This window comes from Myotis davidii, unplaced genomic scaffold, assembly GCF_000327345.1.
Source record: "Myotis davidii unplaced genomic scaffold, ASM32734v1 scaffold1031, whole genome shotgun sequence".
NCBI lineage: Eukaryota > Metazoa > Chordata > Mammalia > Chiroptera > Vespertilionidae > Myotis > Myotis davidii.
The window spans coordinates 324343-341228 of record NW_006283442.1 but is presented as its reverse complement, the minus strand read 5'-3'; the positions used below and the strand labels follow the sequence as shown (position 1 = coordinate 341228).

At 36.0% G+C, this 16886-nt stretch overlaps 1 protein-coding gene across 1 annotated transcript in view; it reads left to right on the top strand.

Moving 5' to 3' along the window:
- The first annotated feature begins 4089 nt into the window (after positions 1–4089).
- DCP1B (decapping mRNA 1B) overlaps positions 4090–16886 on the top strand; it is a 45914-nt gene continuing 33117 nt past the window's right edge. Inside the window, exons 1-2 of the mRNA XM_015564352.1 lie at positions 4090–4127; positions 8643–8770. Of these exons, the coding sequence (XP_015419838.1) occupies positions 8674–8770 (97 nt within the window). The 5' untranslated portion in view covers positions 4090–4127; positions 8643–8673. The remainder of the gene's footprint in view (positions 4128–8642; positions 8771–16886) is intronic.

Genomic DNA, 16886 nt, shown 5'->3' with positions numbered 1-16886 from the left:
TGGGGGGTTTGTGCCCAGGGGCCCCGGGGCTTGGGGGAGAGGGAGGCCGATCTGTGAAACCATCTGACACTGGGCAAGACTTACATGCAAATCCCTGCCACCCCGAGGACCGAGGGGAGAGAGGACCGGGTGCCCCGAGGCCGGAGATGGTGCCGCGGCGGAGGCTGCGCGGGAGCGGTGACAGGAAAGGCGGCTGCAGAGGCGGCGGGAGGAGGCGAGTGCGGGGAGAGCTGCGGTGCGGGCACTTAAGTCTCCGCGGGACCGAGAGGACCGAACCTGAAAGCGGGAGACATCTGAAATTGCGGACTCAGAAACTGGACTCCGCCAAGGAAAGAGCAGACATCGGGAATAGAAGACTACGTGGGCCTGGGTCCCACATAGGAGGAGGCAGACTGTGTCGGAAAGATTGTTACTCCACAGCCCATCAAGACCAGCTATGCGTTAATATTTGACTCCATTGGGGAGCCGGAGTACTCCTGTCAAGCAGGAACGCCGATAAAGAGCAATAGAATGAAATTCAGTTTTTCTCACAATTAGAATTGGGTAGAGCATAAGACATCCTAGCCCTCCAGCAGGTTACCAGTGGATTTCGAATGTAGAGAGATGGGTTTTTCCCCCCTCTTTTCCTCCTGGTGATTTTTGTCCAAATAATATTCATTTGTTAATTATATCACTATCCATTCATTACTTTCAAATAAGTTACAAAACAGTATGAAGCCCCTGGATGAATGGATTTCAGATTTGTAAAAAATGTATTCTCCAAGAAGGTATCAAACAAAAATTTAAGCAATAAAACTTCCATATTGAAAAATTCATATATTTTTAAACACATTCACCTGAAAATCACTAACAAAAATAAAAAAGTAAAAAGTTAAGTCTTAAAATGAGAGAGAAGAGCAGTTTTGCCCTGAATTCTTAACTAAGGAATGTTATTGAAATGGGCTTAGGGGCATTCCAAGTAACCAAGACAATATAATAATAATAATAATAATAATAATAATAAAATAAAGCATGGGAGCTCTTTAATATTCATTGTTTTGTAATAGGAAATATATCACTTGGTCAGAAAATTCTGCCACCTGGGTCTTTATATAAAGGACATTGAGCAACGTAGTGGACAGTTACATCAATGGCAACTTAAAAAATGCCAGAGGCATATGTCATAATTCTGTCAACTTACAAAACATATTCTACACCTGGCTATTACACTGCTCTACAGAAAAATGCCAGAGGCATAATGTCATAATTCTATCAAGGTAATTCTACAGTACAGATAAGGATCAGGCATGCATAGTTCAGTAAACTGACTTGACACCACGATTAGAGTCTGGAAAATCCTGAAACACAGAGGAGATCATTCCTCTTGAATAACAATTGTTTCCTAGAGGCTTTTGAGACAGACACCTGTTAAAAAGAGTTACAGAGGTTTACTAGATACCCAGTGAGACCCTTATACTAAAGCCTACTGAAAAGGCAGAAGAGTCACAATGTATTTACAAGATTGTTTTCCTGCTTCCGGGACTTGTTACCTTCAGACAGACCATAACTCATTCAGTAAAAGGTCATTCTTTCAAAGTACTAATCTTCAAGGCCGTGTTAGCCAGAAAAAAAAAAGAGACCCAGTTTAGCTGCACAGCAGTTGCTAGGAGTAAACAAATCGTCACCATTGTCTCCATATGCCATCACTCAGGCCTTTTGGATGGGAGCCTTTTGAATACAAACCTAATAAACATGTAAAGAACATTCTTGAAAATGGAGGAGAAAGCATATGCAATAAGAATGTGGTGTGTAAAGGAAGGGAGCTCTTCTTACACTGAAAATAGATGAAGAACGAACTGGCATTCAGAGCAGGAAGAAGTAAGAAGGAAGAGGCAACAGAAGTGAGCTGCTTTAAGGAAGAATTAACAAAGATATGTAATGACTAAAATAGAAATTTTAGAACTGGACTTACTTCCTACCATTAGGAAAGACTACTCCCCCCAAATACCTGTGTGTGGAAGAATATAACCCTGGTATTTCTCTCAGCCCTGAGAGAAGTAGTTCTTACGGAGTTGATTTGACAGTGTCTGGAGAAAATTTTTGGTTGTCTTACTGAGAGTGAGGTGTTGGTGTCATCAAGAGGGTAGAGGCCAGCAATGCTGCCCGATAGCCTACACAAGTGCTGAGCTTGAGAAACTGCCTTAGTGACTAGTGTCCTATTTTTTCCAGCTTGTAAGGTTTTCTGAGTTCTGTGTTATCACAATTTCTGGATATGGGGCCCAAGCATTTGATATTTGTTGATATTTTAGGCAACTTTGATGCTACATACATGACCGAGAAAGACAGGTTTAGAGGGTAGAGACCTACTTTTTCATTTTAACAAAATAATCAGTAAGACACAGATTGCTTTGAGTTATATCAAAGGAGTCAAATAGTGTGCTGATTCCCAATAATCTGTAAACTAACACTTATATTCCACTGTATTACTTCAAATTTTTAACTGCTTAAGTTTTAGCACTTGTTGAATTATTTTTATAATAAATAATAATATGAAATCATTAAATTGTTACTAAGTAATTTACTCTTGATAGCCATTTGCTCTTAAAAATCATTTTGATATCATTTGGACCATAGTGGATTTTGTTTTCATGACTCCTAATACAGTTCTGTGGACAGAGATTGTTATTGAATTAAGGCAGCGGTTCTCACATAGCATCATCAGAATCACCTGAAAGGCTTAATAAAAGAGACTGCTGGGCACCAGCCCGAGTGTCTGATTCTATAGGTCTGGGGAGGGACCCAAGTACTTGCATTTCTAACAGGTTCTCAGGTGCTGCTGCTGCTGGTGATGTGGGGACCCACTGAACTACAGTGACCAAGAAGATTGCTGAAATTTCTTGAGCTTGTGAAAGAACCATGCTTCCAATTTTTTTGTGTGTGCCTTTCAGAAATTATCATTTTAACATTATATCTTTATTCTTAAAGAGTGTGGTTTTCACCAAAATTACAGAATACTTACACTTTAAATGATTTTGGTAATGGATATTAATAATAAAATACTGAGGTTAAATAGAATGCTGAAATTGAGCCATGTAAATAGCAAATGTACATTTAAAATTTTTAATTATAATAGTCCAATTATTAGTTAAACAAATGGGTACTTAAATATTTTTATCAGGGTATGAGATCCTGCCTTTGTTGAAATGGAAAAGAGCCTTTCTGAATGAACTAAAATGATATCATTTTAACTTTATCACTTCTCCCAGTTTTTCTTAGGCAGATTTCTTGAGTCCTAGTTTGGTAATGTTTCTAACATAATTTCAAAAATCAAAACTTGACTCTGGCCCGGCCAGCGAGGCTCACTGTCAACCTATGAACCAGGAAGTCACAGTTCGATTCTGATCAGGACACATGCCTGGGTTGCAGGCTTGATCCTCAGTGAGGGGCATGTAGGAGGCAGCCAATCAGTGATTCTCTCTCATCATTGATGTTTCTATCTCTCTCCCTCTCCCTTCCTCTCTGAAATCAATAAAAAACATATTTTTTTAAAAACTTTACTCTATTCCACACCCAGTAGGGCATTGAAAACTATGGCATTGTTGCTGTCTTCTATGTAGTTCTCAAAGTAGAATTATTGGCAGTTCATCTGCCCTCCTAGTAGAGCAAGAGAAAATGAACCCAGAAAACAAAGAGAAGGGTAATGAGATGCATTCATCAGTGATTTCTGCAGCTTGCCGTATAACCTGTTCAGAGGGCAGAGGAAAGGCAACACACTTCTTATAACTCTTCTTTCTAATGAGATCCATGGGGCACTTTTATTGCTTCAGCTATCCTTGCATTTGGTAAAGGAAGATAATGATGGTTTATTTTGCAAGAGAAAAATTACTGCTTCCTGCTGCTTCCTCAACAGAGCTACAGTCAGGCAGAGATCCTGCTTTTCTCCTTTCCTGAAGAAAAGCCTCTTAAATTAGATGTTGCTTAGATTTGGTCCCACTTGAAACTGGGCAGAATTCCTGTTCTGTAAGAAGTTTATGTTCTTTAACCTCTGTGAATGTTTACTGTTAAAAAGAGAATCTACATATTTTGCTGTTTGTTTTTATGTTCTAGGAGAAGACCGATGTGGAAGGAACCTTATTTGTTTACACAAGGTAAGAGTACTTTTAGAAAGGAAATGACAGCCATTCTTTAATCGTAGTTTTATTTCAAAGACAAGTAAAAGAACTGAACCATAGTTTGAAGTTTTTAGTTGACACAAGGGAACACTGAATAATGTCACCTGGGATAGTGTGACATTATTTCAGAATAAAATTTTAGAATATAATTTAAATTTTTAGTATAGATGAACTTAAATAATTATGTTTTCTAAAAGTAGTATTAAATGCTTATTCTTTAGTTCAAACAAATGGTACAAAGTTCTCGAATATGATGCATTAGCAAACAGAAGTACACTATTAAGAATATTAGATTATTTAATCAATATTTAGAATGGGTCCAGATATTTATCTTTTAAATTTTTATTTTTATTTATAGTTTACATTCATTGTTATTTGGTATTAATTTCAGATGTTCAGCATAGTGGTTAGATAATCATATACTTTGCAAAGTGTTCCCCCCAATATTTCTAGTACCCAACAGGCACCATACATTGTTGTTACAGTATTATTGACTATATTCCCTATGCTTTTCTTCATACCCCTATGACTATTTTGTAACTACCAATTTGTACTTACTAATCCCTTCACCTTTTTCACCCAGTCCCCCAACCTCCCTCCCTTCTGGCAGCCATCTGTCAGTTTTCTGTATCTATGAGTCTGTTCCTATTTTGTTTGTTCATTTATATTGTTCTTTAGATTCCACATATAAGTGAAATTATATGGTATTTGTCTAAATATTCCACACCCAATAGGGTTTTATTGATGTCTCTCCTACCACCCTTGACTATTTAGAGAAGCATGATCCAAAACTAAAGATGTCTGAGTCCTCCATTATTTAGTTAATAGAATATGTTTCAGGATAGATTTAATACACTCTTTATTTTGATTGTGAATAAATTTAATAAGTTCATGTTATTAATAATTTATATCAAACATTGACAGTGGAAGGGAGGGGAGTAAAGAGAGAGAGAAACATCGTTGTGAGAGAGACACATCCTTGCCTCCCGCACTCGCCCAACTGGGGTGGGGATCAAACCTGCAGCCAAGGTATGAACCTTTGACAAGGAATTGAGCCTGCGACCCTTTGGTGCTCAGGCTGACACTCTAACCACGGAGCACACCAGTCAGGACTGTATTTTGTCTCAATAGCTGAACCTTTAATTCATATAAAGTGTCATAAAGTCCATCACCATCAATGAGGGTGTTAATATAAAGGCCTACTACTAATTCTTTCAGGGCTAACAGTTTCATTGGGGACACAGAAAATATACACATACAAGTATATATTTTTTACACATGTGCTCACATTTAAAGATAAACAATAATGTAGCTAGATTACACTAAGTGCCAGTTGATAGGTTATAAGCAATGAATGGGCTACTCAGGTTGTAGAAGGCTTTATAGAATGGTGAGTCCTGAGTCAGCCTCACGAATAAAGATAGAACTTAACTTGTTTAGAGGAGAGAGGGAAGGGCAGTCTCAACACCAAGAATGGCATAAGCAGAGGCATGAAACCTATAGTGATAAAGGGGAGTAAGGAAAATTACTCTGGTGCAGAGTTTACATTGGCTTATGTTAGTTAGAAGTTAACAGTAAGGGTAAAGCAATTTTGCTGGCTTGGAATTTCAGACTAAGGATTTTGAAATTTATTTTCTTAGCAGTATGGAGCCATTGAAGGTTTATGAGCAGAGGAGTAAGAGAATTACAACCAAATGTGCAAGGAAAGTCAGTGTGTCAGCATTACGCGGATGCATTGGTTCTAGAATAAACCGGAGCAGGACATTGAGAAGATACTTGCGGTGGAGATGAGATGATGAGAGTGTGGACCAGAGGGATGGAAGTTGAAATGGAAAGGACTTGTTGAAATAATGCATGTATAGAGGGAATGGTGACATTTAAAAAATAACATTAAGATTTGGAATGGAAGACTGAGAGAATGACAATTATTGGTAGAATGGAAAAATAGATCAAGACTCTGGTTTGAGGAAAAAATTTAATTTTCTTTTGAAATAATGATTTTGAAGTGGTAGCAGGGCTCAGATAGCGATGTCTAGCCACTCAAGTGGGATCAGGGCTGGAATACAGAGTTTGGAGTCATCAGCATTAATTTGGTCACTAAAACTATGAGAGAAAATAGGTTCTTTGAGGGAGAAAGTGGAAACTGAGGAAAACTAATGGTTGGTTTTAGAGCCAGCAGGATACAGAGAAGCGTCAGCCATAAAGGTAAAAGCAGAGATAGAAGAGGCCCGTTGTGGGCATAGCCAGGAACAGTGTGAGTCTGTGTGTAGGTGGGAGCAGAAGTGGGAATGGGAAGAAAGGCCTGGATGGCCAAGGCCATCAGAACAGGTAAGGAGGAGGTTAGTTTATTCAGTTTCAGAAAAATGGTGGGAGTGCTCAAGAGCCGTTGGCTATATTAGTTTACATTGTGTTCCAAAACATTCCAAAAGCATGGGAGCACACCACCAAGTGAGCTTGTTCAGGAAAGACTACTCTTGAGAATTCTGAAGAATGAAAAGAAAAGCAAGTGGTTGAACTTTACTGTGCCAAGCACACAATATGCATTCTCATTTATTTCTGAAAATATTTTACTTCTGAAAAGAAGTAAAAGAAAATATATTAATATGCATTAATGGTTTTATTTTGGGAATTTTTAGTAGAGTTATTATTTTTTTTTTTTTTAGTGTACCCGAACCAAATGTAGGGTTGTTATAAGCACTTCTTAATTTACTTTGAGTTCTTAGTGGATCTGTCAGTTAAAGAAAATATTAAATTGAGAAACAAATCCTTCTTTATATCTTTATATCTTAATCTCTTCCTCAAATATAACTCCTCATTAACAGGAGTCCCTTTTCCCTGCCGTCTTCCCCAAGATCCCCCGAGCCCCCAAAGCCAGATTCTGGGATGCTGAGGTCTTTCCTCTGCAGAGGATGACAGGAAGCTTATAAAGATCCAATGGGCCGAAACCGGTTTGGCTCAGTGGATAGAGCGTTGGCCTGCGGACTGAAGGGTCCCAGGTTCGATCCGGTCAAGGGCATGTACCTGGGTTGCGGGCACATCCCCAGTAGGGGGTGTGCAGGAGGCAGCTGATCGATGTTTCTCTCCCATCGATGTTTCTAACTCTCTATCTCTCTCCCTTCCTCTCTGTAAAAAGTCAATAAAATATATATTTTTTTTAAAAAAAGATCCAATGGGAGTTTGGGGTACAGGTGATGGAGCTGCCAGTGATATCTTTTGCTCTGTATCCATACTGAGAGCTTAATGAAATCCTTGAAGAGTCAAATCTGTTTATGTGTAAAAATACCTAATCCTATTTGAAATTTTTTTTGTCTTCTTTTTCTCTCATGTCTTCTTTTTTTAATAGAGTTCATAGAGAACCACTGGTGATTTCTGAACTTAACACTTCTAAAAGACTCTGTCAGAGATCTTTGGAAGTCAATTTTCATTCTTCCTCAGAATTTAAGTTGAAATGATTATCATGATTATGTCTGGTTTTGATTATATGCCTAATACCACTTTACCTCTCTGTAAAGTGAATTAGACAAGGATTGGCTTCCATCAATTTTAAAATTGGAGGGCTCAAAAGGAAATGCTGTAAGTGGTAATGTAGCTGTATTTTACTTCTTTATCAGTATTAAATCAGATGTCAAGTTTATATCAAACTAAAATATAAATACCTTGTTGCTCATAACACTTCTGTGGGTTTGTTACCCTAGTGCCCTAGTTTAAAGTAAACAAATAAATTCTGCTTTCACTTTCAGTTTGTAAGCATGTGGGGTTTCATTTGTCACAGAAGCTGCATAGTTGAATTGCTATATAGCTATCACCCAAGGGTAGATAAATGCAAATGTAGTTACTAGATTTTATACTCTGTATAATTTGGGTTTTTTCTGCCTGATAGAGAGTAGGCACTAAAGGTTTATTAAATAAAAATAAAAAGTCACTAACAGCCACATTTTTATGGAGAAAAACTTTATAATAGTTTATCTATAAAGCTATTTGCTTTAAAGAAAAGATCGCTTTGTACATTAAATTATATAAAATTTTAATCATACCGTATTTCCTCACCAGTTTATTGACCAGAGTTGCATCATTTCTTTAAAAACTTTCACAGCTTTTAATTTCAGACCAACACTAAGATTTTCTGTGAAAATTTTCTTCATGTAATTGTGACATACACTCTATATTAACTATCATGTAATTACCATCTCCTCCTTAAAGGAATTTATAATCTAGATAGGGAAACAAGATATATATAGTTAAATAAGTAGAATTTGATTTTACCAAAGGATTGGTAATGGGAGTCATGCTGCATGTGTTACATAAATTAATACATTAGTGCTATTAGCTACTACTAAAGAATCATTGCTTTACATGTGTACAGTCTGCTTGCACAAAGCTGTATAGATTTACAAAAAGGTCAAAGGCACATTCGGAATGTAGTTATACTAAAAATATACTATACTGAACAACGTGTCTTTTGATGTCCTCCCCACCCCTTGTGATTCTTAGGTCTGCTTCTCCAAAGTATGGGTTCACCATTATGAATAGGCTGAGCATGGACAATAGGACAGAACCCATTACTAAAGACCTGGATTTCCAGCTCCAGGACCCTTTCCTTCTCTACAGAAATGCCAGATGTGAGTTTTTCTTAATGAATGGGTAGTTTTATTTCGGCAGTTTTACCAAGTATTTAAAATTGTACAGTGTATGTCATTGGGCTTGTGTTTAGTGTCAGTGATTCTAGGGGTCAGGATTGGTTAGCTTGGGAAATGCATGCCCACTTTCTTCCTTGGGAAAGTTTACATGAAAACGATATGACTATATGATGTAAGTATTCAAACCCTGCCTTCTGCAATGAGACCACTTTGCAGTGTGAACCCATTGGAGATTCTAAGCTGGATCAGTGCTGGGTGAGGAGTTTTGGGTCAGGAGACTACGGAGAGGCACACAGGTGGTGCTGTAGGACATAGAATGAATGATTCAGCTGGTGGAACTTTTTTGTGTGTGAGCATTCTGATATTATGTTTGGGGGAGAGGACTAATAGTCTAGAATTGCTATCTTTTGAATATATAGCAAGTCCAAGGAATTTTAGTCATTAAGAATTTCATAAGACTTTGTAATGTTGAAGTCTTAGGTAACTCTGTGGTCCTTGTCAGATTTGAAATGAGCTAGAAATTGCCTACCCAATATTCTGCTTATTTTACTCATGTGTCTTATCTGACCACTTGTGTTGGACTACTGGACAGCCCAGAGAAATATTGATGGAAAATATATAAACTGCAAGAGCATCTATGTGTGTTTGTGCATGCACATGCTCTGTGCTTGTGGGTAACTTTCAGAAAGACCTTGCAGTTAAATTTTTTTTCATTCATTTTCCACCGTGCTCTTTGGGCTCAATATATAAGAATTTGCCTACTATATACTATTCAGTGTAATCTTAATAAGGAATGTAATACAAGTGATATTTGATGTTATAACTCCAATGAATTGTTTTGAAATAAATATAACATCCTTTTACTGCTATATTTATTTGTAATTATATATGTATAATTAAGTTATTATGATAGGTTGTCATCCTATTATTTAGAGAATATGAGTAAATTTTCATGAGAAAAAAAATGAAAGCTATTAATGACTTACTAATGATAGGTCCTGTGAGTGAAAAATTTAGTAAAATAGATAAATATTTTGTTTTCTATTTCTATTTCTTTGCTGGAAGGTGTAATTCCATCAGTTGTTAGCTTGTAGTTTGAGTTGTTTGTGTAGTAACATCAGGTTTTATTTTCCTTTTTGAGATTATTAGATTCTATGTCAAATAATGTATAATTTAAATCCTAATAAAATAGCCATATAAATAAATAGAAAATAAATGAATATTAGTGACTTGTAGTAATCATTTTGGTAGCTCTTACTTTGCATAAATACTTAGTCTAGTTAGTACAGATACTGTTTTAAGTTCTTATTATAATATTACGTATCACATATTATGTACAAAAATATAAGAATCAACCACTCTTTAATGTGGTTGATTTTAAAATTGACTTTCCTAAGTCCCAGAGGATTTATCTGTTAGGTAATACTATTTGAATCTAATAAACATATATTAAGCCTCACCTTGTTCCAGGCCAATGCTAATATGGTAGTCTAACTGCATGTGGCTGTTGAATACTTGAAATGTGGCTAAGTCTGAATAGAGCGGTGCTATGAGTGTAAAATACACATTGATTTTCAAAGACAATACAAAAAAATGTAAAAAAAAATCTCAATTTTATACTGATTTAACTGTTGAAATGATAATACTTTAAATATGTTGAGGTAAATAAAATGTTATTGAAATTAATTTCACCTGCTTTTTCTTATTATTTAAAATTACATATGTGGTTCACATGTGTGGTTCACCTTACATTTCTATGGAATGGCAATGTCCTAATTATTTTTATTTCTTTTACTATATTTTACAATCATAACTTTATAGGGTAGACATTTTTGCTGCCATTTTGCAGATGAGCAAACTGAGGTTCAGTGAAGTGACAGACCTGACAGATATTCACAGATTCTAATTTCTCATAACTTTTTCTTAGAGATACTAATATTTTTGTTTTATAAAAATGAGAAACTGAGGTTAAAGAAATTAAGTAATTTATCATGGCCCATGACTATTTGGAGATGGAAACAGCATTGAACTGAGAAAGCCTAACTTCAAAAGCCCAGGCCCACCCAGCCAGTGTGTCTCAGTGCTGGAGTATTGACCCATGTACCAGGAGGTTGCTGGTTTTATTCCCAGTCAGGGCACATGCCTGGACTGGGGCACTGATCCTTAGTAAGGGGTGTATGAAGCAGCCAATCCATGTTTCTCTTTCATTGATGTTTCTATATCTCTCCCTTCTCCATCTCCCTTCCTCTTTCTCTAAAAATCAATAAAAATAAAAAACAAACAAACAAAAAAGGCCCAAGTAGTAAAAAAGTACTAACACATGAATGATGTATTTGAGCAAGGTATTTGCGATGTATTTCTCACAAAAACTTAATCTTTTTATTATACACTCCAATGTTTAAAAAGCAAGTTTCTTTTATAAAAAGTTGAGTATCTATTTTATCCCAGTTATTAAAGAGGAGACTGTCAAATAAAAACAAATATAACAAAAAGCTGAATTTGACCATTTCTTTCATATTATTCCCTTTAGTAACCTTTTACTATGTTTTCCATTTCATATCTAAGTAAGATTTTGGTATATGGAGATATATTTTAGAAATGTATTTTCCCAAATATCCTATATAATAAAAGACTAATATGCAAATCAACCAAACAGCGGAATGACTGGTCGCTATGATGCGCACTGACCACCAGGGGGCAGATGCTCAATGCCGTGAGCTGCTCAGCCAGAAGCTGGGCTAACGGATCAAAGCTGTTTTAGAAAATTCCTCAGTTTTAAAGTGAATTTATTTGGGTAGTTTTTAAAAAAGAAATACAATTTAAATTCTTTATTGATATTTGTAGGATCTGGGGAAAGTTGCTAAATAATGGGAAATGATACACTGAATGAAAGTGAGAGTTACTAACAGTTCTTTATCTTTCAAATAAGCCCTGGCCTAGAAGTTCCCTTTTAAAGTGATTGGTGGTATTTTAGTTATAGACAGCAGATTGAACACATTCCTGAAACTATAGAAATGACAGTAAATGGGAAAAAAGATATAAACCCACAAGGGTGTTGGACGCATGTCATGAAAAAGATTGAGTAAACAAGAGAGAAGAAGACATGCTATGATAGCTTTATTGTTGACAATTATTAACTTGTCTCCTTGCAGAAGACCTTATCTCTGTTCTGTTGATGTCAGATTTGATTATATGCTTTCGTTCCCCCCCAACTCCTCCATCCACACTGACCCCTCCAGAAGGATATTATGTGGTCACCTGTTGAACTCAAATATGAATAAATTGCTTTGACCAATGAAATGTGGGTAAGAGTGATATATGTCACTTATGAGCACATACTTTAAGAACTAGCTCATGATTCATCATGTCTCTTTTCCTTCTGCTATGATGACTAACAGTATTCTAGGCAGAGGCTTCTCAGTTAGCCGGGAATGAAAATAGCATGGTACAGAGGTAAAAGCAATCCATGATCAACATGTAATATGTATGAGAAATAAATCATTGTAAGCCATTGAGATTGTGGGGTTGTTTGTTACTGCAGTATAACTTGGGCTACGGTGACTGATGCACAAGCCATTGAAGAAAAAAGGGATCCAAACACAGAATGGAGGTAAAGGAATTCTGAGAACTATGATAAAGAGGAATCCCATAATGACTTCTATGCGATTAAAGTAAAGATCATTCAGCCTAAAAGTAAAAGGATAGAAGGCTTCAGGATGGGTATCCAAGGAAAAATTTATAACTCATAGTATGAATCTATTGTAACATTTTCAGTTCCTTTTAAAAAAAGTTTGATGATAGAGGAACATTGAAAACTGAGGGGGTGGGAGGAACAGTAACAAAATGAAGCAATTCTTAATTCCTGGGAAAACAAAATATTGTATAAAAAAGGAAATATAATCATAGTATACCATATGGCTCTGCAGATCATAATACTAAATTAAATTATAAGCACTGAATGTGAAATTGTATTATACTAGAAGGATGTGTGTTTGTGAGAGTGTGTATATTGTCAGAGAACTAAATCCTCAATAGATTTTAAAAATCAAGAAGTGTATGCATGCTATATAGTAAAAGAGATTTAAATGTCAGAAGAAAAGTCGGATGAGAAATAAATGGAGAGCAGAAACAACTGTTATGGATAGAATTAAAATTATTTTGGAGGAACAGTAATTATGAATGTAATGGCTAGAGAAGAGTTCTCTGTTTTTGTAAACTGTATAGTGTTTGACTTAAAATTATGTATGTGTATTATTTTGATAATGATAAAAAATAAAAATATAATTGGATACCAATGCATTCATAAAAGCAATGTTTTAATTGGTGGTTAGATTTTTAAGTGAACTTATAATAGCCTTTCTAGCCCATTGTATACCTACCTAAAAGTAGCACACTAACATAATGATGTACCTATGAAATATACTGGTAGCACTAGTGTGTATAGCATTATTTCTATAGGAAAATTCATTCAAGAGCAAAACTTGTGTAGATCCCCAAAACTATAACATCCTTAGCAGCAGGGCAGAGGACTTCTAATGCCCATTTATAGTAACAGTTCATTTATAAAGCTAGATGTTCCTATAAGTTATATGTTAGCACATGGTCATAGTAAAGTAAACTTTGAAGCCTTCACAGTCTGTTGCTAAGCCTTGGTTCTATATTGGTTCTGCAGTTCTGTATTGCTCTCATCTTTATTCCCACCTCCATTCCAGTTCAGGCTTTCATTACATATTACTTGGAGCATTTCACAACTCCTCATAATAAAAAGACATTAAGCTTCTGACACCAGCCAAGATAGAGAAAGTTCACTATAACGTATCTGTCCCAGTGGTTGTAACTAAAAGTTCTAGGCAGAATACACCCCTCCCCCAAGAAAAATCCTAATTGAGGATTCTGAAAATAAACAATAACAGGCATATTGGGAAGGGAAGTAAAAACCTGAAGAACAACCAGTATGGTGGTGAGTTTCCTGATTTTATTCTTTACTATCTCCTGGCTTTAACTCAAAGAGTGGGCCAAGTCACAGAATTGTGGACAAGAACAAAAACAAGAGAAGCCCCACTTTCTAGTCTGGGGACTGGAGAAATCGACTCCCATGAGTTACAAAGTGTGGAGAGAATTGTTCCCTCTTCCCTTTTTTTTCTCTCCTAGCCCTACTCTGAAGCCAGTTGCAGCTGAACTACCACTGTGTCAGTGATGGTGGAGGTACATGCACATGAAGGTCCCAGGAAACAACCTGTCACTACCAGAGGAACTCAAACAAGGGCCCTTGTGGTCTGAAGAGTTTGGGGGAAATCCAATTACATATATTTCATCTTTGTTTTGCTTCACCTTGTGGGCATCCCAAGCTATGCAGTCTGTCTGACAGTGTGAGAAGTTAACACTCTAAAAGAAACTCTGACTTTCTGGCTATAGGTCCCTGATAGAGTGTTAGGGGACTAGAGGAGAGAGCTGGATAAGGAGATTCCCTAATTCTGTACATAAACTGACACAAGTCCTAGTCTCACTTGTGAGCTTCATATACATATAGTAGAGCCAAAGAAACATAGGAAAGACTTTGAGAACTAACCTACAATATAAACCACCATCCAAGTTCCAGACACAACTCTGAAAATGAATCTGACATGTAAACCATTGCACACAAAAGGCAAGATAAAACTTCTTGTCTATACATAACCAAATTGATTGCATTCTCAAACAAAAAATCAGCATTCTCTGGAAAGTTTTAAGAGAACTCAAAAGTCTCACAATATTATCAAAATGTCCAAGAGACAATCCAAAATTACTGATAAAAAGAACCAGAAAAATATGACCAAATCTCAAAGGAAAAATGTCAACAGATGGCCACCCTGAGATGATTTAGATGTAATTATAAGACCATGGCTTTAAGACAACTTTTATTACTACACCCAATGAGGTAAAACTGAATACTCTTCTTATTTTATTTTAGAGAGAGAGAGAAACATTGATTGCCCTATTGGGGATCAAACCCGCAGTCTGGGTATGTCTCCACCATCTTTTGGTGTATGGGACAATGCTCCAACCAACTGAGCCATACTGTCAGGGGTAAAACTGAATATTCTTGGAATGTATAGAAAGATATAAATTTTCAGAAAAAAATATGTATAAAAAAGAAAGGAAAATTGTGGAACTAAAATAATACAGTATTCAATGGATGGCCTGACTCACAGAATAAAGATGACAGAGAAAAGAAAAGTTAGTAAACTAAAAGATCAGTAAAAATTATCAAGAATATAGAGGAAAAATATTAAGAAACAAAAAGACCCAGGACAGCCAAGATATGAAAGCAACCTAAGTGCACATCAATAGACAAACGGATAAAAAGTTGTGGTACATATATATGATGGAATATTACTCATCCATAAAAAAGAATAAAATCTTACCATTTGTAATAGCATGGGTAGACCTGGAGAGTATCATGCTAAGTGAATTAAGTTTGACAGAGAAAGACAAATACCATATGATTTCACATATAGGTGGAATCTGAGGAATAAAATAAACAAACTAGAAACAGACTCATAGGCTGCCAGAGGAAAGGGGAGTTGGAAGAGGGCTGGGTGAAAATGTGAAGGAATTAAGAGGTAGTTACAGAAGAGTTATGGGGATGTAAAGTACAACATAGGGAATATAGTCAATATTTTAATAACTATGCATGGTGCCAGGTGAATACTTGAAATATAAGAGTGACCATTTTGTAAAGTATATGATTGCCTAATCACTATGCTGTGCTCCTAAAACTAAATACAAAATAATGATTGTAAATTTAATAATGAAAAACTCAACAAAATACACAAACCCCTGGGCTTCAAAAACCTTCAGGGCAATATCAGGTCTGAATTTGTGTCATTGAAGTCCCATAAAAGGAGAAAAAGACTGGTTTAGAAAAAATATTTGAAGAAATATGGTTTACAACTTTCAAATTTGATTAGACAACTATATAGATTTAAAAACTCAGTAAACCACAAAGAGGATAAACACAAAAAAAGCCATGCCCATAAACATCATAATCAAACTGCTGAAAAACAGATTTTTAAAAAAATCTTAAAGGCAAACAGAGGAAAACAATACATTACATATAGGGGAACAATATTTTGAATGACTACAGATTTCTCTTCAGAAAGCATGAAGTCTGGGAGACAGTGGAGGAACACTTTAAAGTGCTGAAATAAGAACTGTCAAGTTAGAACTCTTATCTCCAGTGAAACTATCCCTCAAGAATGAAGGTGAAATAAAGATATTGTTGGATAAAAGAATATTGAAAAAATTCTTTATCAGTAGACCTGCTCTAAAATAAATGCTAAAAGAAGTTCTTTAGACTGAAGGGAAATATTAAAGGGAAAATGGGAGCTGCAGAATGAATAGTAACAGGAATAGTAAAAATATGGGTAAATAGACGATTTACTTTTTTTCTTTTCTCAAGTTTTTAAAAATACATATGACTGTTGAAAGCAAAAGTAATGTCAGGAGGGGTTTAATGTATGTAGATGTAATACATGTGACAATTACAACATAAATGGGAGCATAAAGGGACCTATCCGATATAATAAAGAGCTGACATGCTAATTAGACTGAACAGCAGAACAACCATCTGGATGACCTTCTGGATGAAGGCGGGGCTGTGAGGGCCGGCTGAGGCCCTGACATTTATTAACTACTGTTTCATCTAACCTTTATTTCTTCTTCTAAGTTTATTAGACTGTTACACCAACTCTTCTCAAGTTTGTATCTTGGCTTTCTCAACCTGGAAATACAGCCATCCTTATTCTAAAATACATCTTCAGGACTTTAAACCAACATGACACCAAAGGCTTTCATGTAATAACTTCAACTGAAAGTTTTAAGTAATTTCAGGTGATGGAAATAGTTTAACTTAGTTCCAGATTATTAGAAAGCCTGTGCACCCTTCCTCTGGCTTGGGACGTCTGCTCTCTCCATATGGTCAGAGAAGAAAGATTTCTTGTTGCTGAAAATATGAAAACCTGTACCACTTAATCTTTCTCCTGAGTAGAAGGAATTAACTCTGCTTCCCCTCAAGGGTCAATTTTTTTAAAGTGAGTTTTCTAGCAGAGATAATCCT